We start from the raw sequence: 7,470 nt of genomic DNA on the forward strand, positions 1-7,470 counted from the left end.
ACTGGGGTAATCGGGATGGGTGTGTCAGAGGCAGTGCGGTTGGCGCAGGATAGAGCACGGTTTAGGGCTGTTGTGCATAGGGTCGCTATGAGTCAGAAACGACTCGACGGCACATAACAACAACAGACTAAACTTCTATTCTCCACATTCTCTCACCTGCAGTTTAGTCTGAATAAGATATTCACTGGTAGATTGAAATCACCAGAAGGGAACCACCTTTGGGTTAGTAGTACAACTCCTACATACTAGGCTACCAAAGCCCGCTTACTGTTTCATAGAGATCAGTATCTTCTCACTAATAATAGCATTAATCTCCAATGAGATAAGAGATCACTGGCTACATCAGACTTCATATTGCACAAAGAAAAGATCTTCTAAAAAAATAAACAGCTTACTTTGGCTTCAGTTTCTCCCCTGTGAAGAGTATAGAGGTGATGGACAGCACTTTGTGACGAGGACCAAGGATGAGTTAGAACTTGGAACACATGAAAATCATGGCCAAGTGTGTCTGTTGTGACTAGAAGCATTCCTGAAAGAAAAAGAAAAAAGAATAAAAATAAAACTTATAATACCTATGAAAGAAAACTTTTAAAACTACTAATCAGTTTTAAATTATTGCCATAGGAAAATGTTATTGAAGATATAAGAGGCTTTCAAACACAAAATACTAAAATAATTTTCCTATGTAAACAAAAACTTTAATACCACATTAATATACCAGCACAATGAGAACACTAGATGTACAGATACAGGTATATGACTTTTTTAAGAAAGTTATTTTTTTAAGAACAAGAATAATGGATATAGCAGTAAAAAACTAAAGAAAGGAATATTACAGTAATACCTGGTAACACACATAGGTTAATTTACAAACAACAATTTAAATTACTTCCATATAATAAATAACTATTTCTACTGATATAATTATTTTTATATAATAAATAATAGTGTTATTTTTTTAAATTTTATTTTCTTAATTTTACTGAATGTTTACAGAGATTTTGGATTTCTTTCTTTTTTTTTAATTTAGGTTGTTTATTTTTCATTTCAATGAACATCTACAGAGATTTTGGATTTCCATTCATTCATTGTTGCACTTTTCTCCCTGCCCACCCCTCTCCCCCAGTTCACTCCTCTCTCTGAAAAGTAAAAGAAAAATTCTTTCATTGGTATACAATCTCCCATCTCTCCCCAAGTACACTCCACTATGCAACCTTCATTCTGGACTGTTGTCATAATCATAATACCTAATCATATATCGCTTTTAAACTGTTCTCTCCCTCATCTGTTTCAATACAGTATACATAATTTATCCAATTATAACACTTTTACAAAGAAATATGCAGAAGCACAAACAGGTTAAAAATTCACTCTTGACACCTATCTAGTAAATAAAACAAGACTCAAAATTATTGGCTTAACTCCTGGGCCTCTACAAGATAAAGACTAATAACCCAATTATAAAACAGGCAAAAGATATGGAAAGAATTTTCACAGAGGAAGATATCATATCAAATGGCAAACAGACACATGAAGAAATGTTGAAAATCACTCGCAGTAAGAGCGATGCAAATCAAAACCACAATGAGGTACAATCTCACGCCATTAACAGTGGCAAAGTTTAACAGAGCACCAAGTAATAAATGTTGGAGAGGATGTGGTGAGAAAAGAATTCTTATGCATTGTTGATGGGATTGTAAAATGGTAGAACCATTCTGGAAGGCAGTTTACAACTTGTCTTTACCATAGTTTGCAACTGCCTGCAGAGTGTGTCACAGAACAAGTTTTTAAAGAGTATCATAAATAGGAAATGTCCTGGGTAAAAATTTCTTACCTAACACAAGGTCGGTGGACAGTGTTGGCTAGAGCTTCCCGACTAAATCAAGCCTGGAAGCAGGAGCGGCATCCACTTCCAAAATGGCTTGCCTCCGGAAACTCTATGCATGCATAGTGCTCAAGTTGTTCATTCATAGGGTCGCTATGAGTCGTCTACGATTCGACGGCACCAAACAACAATGACAACGACAATGACAAAGAGAGCTACGTTGGCCAAGTGGAAAGGAAACTATGCTACCAAGCTGAAGGTGAGTGATTTTCATCTGTGGCCCTCAGGCCAGGTTCAAATTGTTTTCCTGTCCAGCATTCTTCTAGGTGGTATAGCACTGGTCTGTGCACTGCTGTACAGAGGTAACTCGTCGTTGCTGTGATGCTGAAGACTGTGACAGTGATGTGCCAAGTATCCATGGTGGACAGTGTTGGCTGGAGCTTCGTGACTAAATCAAGCCTGGAAGCAGGAGCAGCATCCACTTTCGAAATGGCTTGCCTCCAGAAACTCTATGTACGAACAGTGCTCAGGCTGTTCGTTCACAGGGTCACTATGAGTCATCTACCACTCGACAGCACCAAACAACAACACAAGGTCACAAAGACACTGTGTTTTTATTGTGTTTTAGATTAAAGTTTACACATCAACCTAGTTTCAATTACTCATACACAAACAGTTCTGTGACACTGGCTGCAATCTCTACAATGTCTCCTGCTCATCTCTAATTTGGGATCATCCTTTCATCTGTCTAGTTTCCCTGTCCCTTTCTGCCTTCATTGCTTTGTTTTTGGGCAAATGTTGCCCTTCTGGTCTCACATAGTTGACCGTTTTGGGAAGCACACACACTTTTCACTGACATTGTTTATTTTTTGACAGTTTATCATTAGAATGAGAAGTGACCTCTGGGAGTGTCCTCAGTTCAACATCAGTGGGGTGACTTAGGGAAACCCTCTTAAGGGTTCTTCTAGTCTCTGTCAGACCAGTAACACTGGTCCTTTTTTTTTTTCACTCTTAATAAATTTGTGCTTTCTTCTACATCTTTCCAATATTCTGACTGGGTCCCAGGTCAGTCAGGTATGTAGTGGTTTCTGTGGTCCAGCAGAGGATTCTGTGGCCATTAGTCCTTTGGACAATCTGCTTCCTTGAGTCTCTAGGGTTTTTTTTCACTCTCCTTTCCTCTGATAAGAGACCAATAATTACATCTTACAGTCACCCGCAAGCATTTAATATATCAGTAGCAACTAATCAAAGTAGGAAGTAGACCACAGTCTTTGGAAGTAGGAAGCAGGACAGAGTCTTTGTGTACTATGTTTTGCCAATTGTCTAGATGTCCCACAAGAGTGTGCTTTCAAGTTTAGAAGTTCAATATCACAAATATTTGATTATGGTTATGAGAGTTCTGGAGCTGTGCCTTAGTGTATGTGTGTGTGTGTGTGTGTGTGTGTGTGTGTGCGCGTGTGTGTGTGTGTGAGAGAGAGAGAGAGAGAGAGAGAAACACATGAAGCAAACAGAAAGAGGCAGAGGAAAAGTCTACAATCATAACTATGTTCTCCTATGTTTCATGATTTCCATTTAGGTCTATCAGACATTCTAATTTTTGTATACAGGTTTAAGTTCACATTCTTATATATGAGACCAATGGTTTCAGAAAGATTTTTTCTTTTTCATCAAATTGTGGTGATGAAGGAAGAAGTTCAAGTTGCTCTCAAAGAACTGGCAAAAAACAAGGCTCCGGGAGTTGACGGCACACCAACTGACATATTTCAATAAAGAGATGCTGCCTTGGATATGCTCACTAAGCTCTGCCAAGAAATCTGGAGGACAGCCACCTGGCCAGCTGAAGAGATCTATATTTGTCCCCATTCCAAAGAGAGGTCACCCGACAGAGTGTGGAAATTATCGAACAATATCATTAATATCACATGCAAGCAAGACTGCTGAAAATTATCCAAAAACAACTGGAGCAACACATCAACAGAGAACTGCCAGATGTACAGGCTGGGTTTAGAAGAGGCCGGGATATTGTAACTAATGTTAGATGGAATTGGCAGAAAGCAGTGAGTACCAGAGAAATGTTTATCTCTGTTTCACTGATTATGCAAAGGCTTTGGACTGTGTGGATCACAATAAACTGTGGCTGACTCTGAGAGAAGTGGAATTCCAGAACACTTGATTGTCCTTATGCAAAACCTATACTTGAACCAGGAGGCAGTTGTCATAAGAGAGCAAGGAAACACTGCATGGTTCAAAATCAGGAAAGGTGTATGCCATGGATGTATTCTGTCTCCATACGTTTTCAATCTGTATGAAGAACAGAACATCCGGGATCCTGCACTGTACAAGGAGGCATGTGGCATCACGACTGGACGAAGATTCATCAACAACCTGCATTATGCAGATGACACAACCCTGCTTGCTGAAACTGAGGGGGACGTGAAGAGCTTGCTGCAGAAGGTCAAGGACGGAAGCCTTCAATATGGATTTAATTTCAATATCAAGAAAACAAAGATTCTCACCACTGGTTGAGAACTGTTAAGTTTTAGTTTGCTTGGCTCCACAATCAACAGTCTTGGTACCAGAAGCCAGGAAATCAAGAGATGAATTGCATTGGGAAAGTCAGCTCTCAGAGACCTCTCCCAAATACTGAAGTGCAACGATGTCAGGCTTGAGTTTAAGGTGTGCATGATCCAGGCCATAGTCTTTGCAACTGGATGCTACGTGTCAGAGAGCTAGACAATGACTAGGGATGACAGAAAGAGAATTGATGCCTTTGAGCTGTGTGGTGCTGGAGAAGAGTGTTGAATATACCATGGACTGCTAGGGGAACAGTCCTGGAAAAGGTGAAACCAGGCTGCTCCTTGGAGGCAAGGATTTTGAAGTATTGTCTGACATACTTTGGGTATGTTGCAAGGAGGGACTAGTCCTTGGAGAGGGACATCACATTTGGGAGGGTGGAAGGACAGTGCAAGAGAGGAAGACCCTCGATGAGATGGATCGATTCAGTGATTAGGATAATGGGATTAGGTGTTTCGGAGACAGTGAGGTTGGCACAGGATAGAGCAGGGTTTAAGCCTCTTGTACATAGGGTTGCTATGAGTTGCAAGCAACTTGTTGATACATAACAACAACATTGAATTAAAATTTTCCAAAAATCAAGTGATTATATTTCTGTGGGTTTGTTCTTAGGTGATTTGTTTTCAGCAATCATACCACTATAATATTACAGAAAATACTGAAATTGGTAAGGCATCTTCCCAGATCTAACCTTTTTCAATATTTTTTGGCTACTCTAATTTTTTGCTTTGCTATATACATAGTCAGCTTTATATTATAATAAATACTAAAATTCTGCAAGAATTTTTTTTTTAGGGATGATAATATAGTCTATAAAAATCTATTTGAGACTAGATTACACACAAGCAAAATACTGCTGAAGATTATCCAAAAGTGACTGGAACAGAACATCAACAGAGAACTACCAAAAATACAAGTGAGGTTTAGAGGATGTCATGGCACTAAGGACATCACTGCCAATGTCAGATGTATCCTGGCTAAAAGCAGAGAGCACAAGAGCAATGTCTATCTCTGTTTCACTGACTATGCAAAGTCATTTGACTCTATGGATCACAATAAACTGTAGCTAACCTTGGGAAGGGTAATCCCAAAACAGCACATGTAAAATCTATACTCAGACCAGGAGGCAGTCATCAGAACAGAGCTTAAGGAAACACTGCATGGTTCAAAATCAGAGAAGGAATTGTGTCAGCGATGCATACCATCTCCGTAACTTTTCAATCTGTATGTAAAATAGATCATTTGAGAAGGTGGACTTTATGAGGAGAAATGTGGCACCAGGATTGGAGGAAGACTCATCAAATATCTGTGTTATTCAGATAATACAACTTTACTTGCTGAAACTGAGTAGGGCCTGAAGAGGGGCAAGGACTGTAGTCTGCAATATGGATTGAAGCTCAACATCAAGAAAACAAAGATTCTCAGCACTGGGCCCATTGGCAGCATCATGATTAATGGAGAAAATATTAAGATTGCTAATAATTTCAGTTTGCTCAGCTCCACAATCAACACTCTTGGCATCAACAGTCAGGAAATCAAAAGACAAACTTCATTAGGAAAGTATGCTGTCAGAAACCTCTCCGGAGTGCTGAAGAGCAAGGATGTCAGTCTAGAGACTAAAGTGTGCCTGATCAAGGCCATGGTCTTCACAATTACTTGCTATGTATCAGAGAGCTGCAACCAAGGATAGCAAAAGAATTATTGATGCTTTTGAGCTGTAGTGATTGAGAAGAGTTCTGAACATACTATGGACTGCCAAGAGAATTAACAGGTCTGTCCTGGAGAGGATGAAACCAAGCTGCTCCTTTGAGACAAGGATTTTGAGACTCTAGTCACATACATCCTGGGCATGTAGCCAGGATGGACCAGTCTTTAGAGAAGGATAATATCATGGTTGGAAGGGTAGAGGGACAGCACAGGAGAGGAAGATCTCGGAGGAGATGAATTGACACAATAACTGGGGTAATAAGGGTAGGTATGTCAGAGACAGTGAGATAGGCTTAGGATAGAACAAGGTTCAGAGCTACTTTGCATAGGGTCACTATGAATTGTAGGTGACTCAACGGAACATAACAACAGCAATAATACCTTAACAATACTGAGCCTTTTGTTCCATAATTTATTTGTGCTCTTTGATTTTCTTCCAAAATTTTAAAATTTCTACACACAGATCAACACTTTTTCTTCTTTGATCCATTATAGATGATACATTTATCACTTTTTTGCTACCAACTTTTTATGCTAGCATAATTCAAACTCATGCCCTCAAGTAAATTCTGATTTACAGGCACCTTCCATCACATTTCAGATGCTGTAAATCTGAAGAGGAACTGCTCACCTTTCACCGGTACAATTGCTGGTGAATGTGAACCACTGGATAAAACAGAACAAGCTATTGGACTACACCACTAGAACTCCTAGTATATAAAGATGCACGTGATTTTTTAGAAATATAGAACATATATCCTACAAACTCTAGTTCTATGGAGTAGATGGGATTTGTTTTTTGCAGCAAGTCTGTGAATAGACAGTTTAATAATGACATTTCCAACTAATATGCCTTTTCTTTCATTTTCTCCTCTTATAAATTTCTTCAGTTTTTGTTATAACTAGTGAAGAAAACTAACCAGGAAAAACATTTTTTACCATTTAAAAAAATCAGACATGGAATCAAGCTATTTGTCTCTTTTTTCTTTTTCTTTTTAAATAACTTTTGGTAGTTTGGGTTGGTGGTGATTTTTTTTTCTTTTTAATTTAACAAATTGGTCCATTTCTTCTAATACATTTAATTTTTAATATTGTTCACAGTTTAGATTAGGATTCACTCTATGTGTAGTACTTTGAGTTTTGACAAGTGCTTAATATTACATGTCCACCATTACATTTTCGTACATTCTCTCTCTTTGAAAAATTTTCCTAAAATTTTTCAAGGAAATATCTTAGTAACTTCAGTAATTGTTCTGTGTGTGTGTGTGTGTGTGTGTGTGTGTGTTCTCTTTGGTTTTTGGGGGACTTTGGGGGTTTTTTTGTGGGTTTTTAAAAATTTTTTTATTGTTATTATTATTAATTTC

At 38.4% G+C, this 7,470-nt stretch overlaps 2 protein-coding genes across 2 annotated transcripts in view; one reads left to right on the top strand and one right to left on the bottom strand.

Annotated features, from left to right (window-relative positions):
* Positions 1 to 7,470, bottom strand: part of LOC102874803 (breast carcinoma-amplified sequence 3-like) — a 347,132-nt gene that overhangs the window by 97,984 nt on the left and 241,678 nt on the right. The window contains exon 7 of the mRNA XM_006899471.1: positions 396 to 529. Within this exon, the coding sequence (XP_006899533.1) occupies positions 396 to 529 (134 nt within the window). The remainder of the gene's footprint in view (positions 1 to 395; positions 530 to 7,470) is intronic.
* LOC102869551 (sialic acid-binding Ig-like lectin 6-like) overlaps positions 2,028 to 7,470 on the top strand; it is an 11,785-nt gene continuing 6,342 nt past the window's right edge. Inside the window, exons 1-2 of the mRNA XM_006899464.1 lie at positions 2,028 to 2,084; positions 5,012 to 5,066. Coding sequence (XP_006899526.1) covers positions 2,028 to 2,084; positions 5,012 to 5,066 — 112 coding nt within the window. The remainder of the gene's footprint in view (positions 2,085 to 5,011; positions 5,067 to 7,470) is intronic.

The sequence above is a fragment of the Elephantulus edwardii genome, unplaced genomic scaffold, assembly GCF_000299155.1.
Source record: "Elephantulus edwardii isolate Elephantulus edwardi_28Jun2011 unplaced genomic scaffold, EleEdw1.0 scaffold00257, whole genome shotgun sequence".
Lineage (NCBI taxonomy): Eukaryota > Metazoa > Chordata > Mammalia > Macroscelidea > Macroscelididae > Elephantulus > Elephantulus edwardii.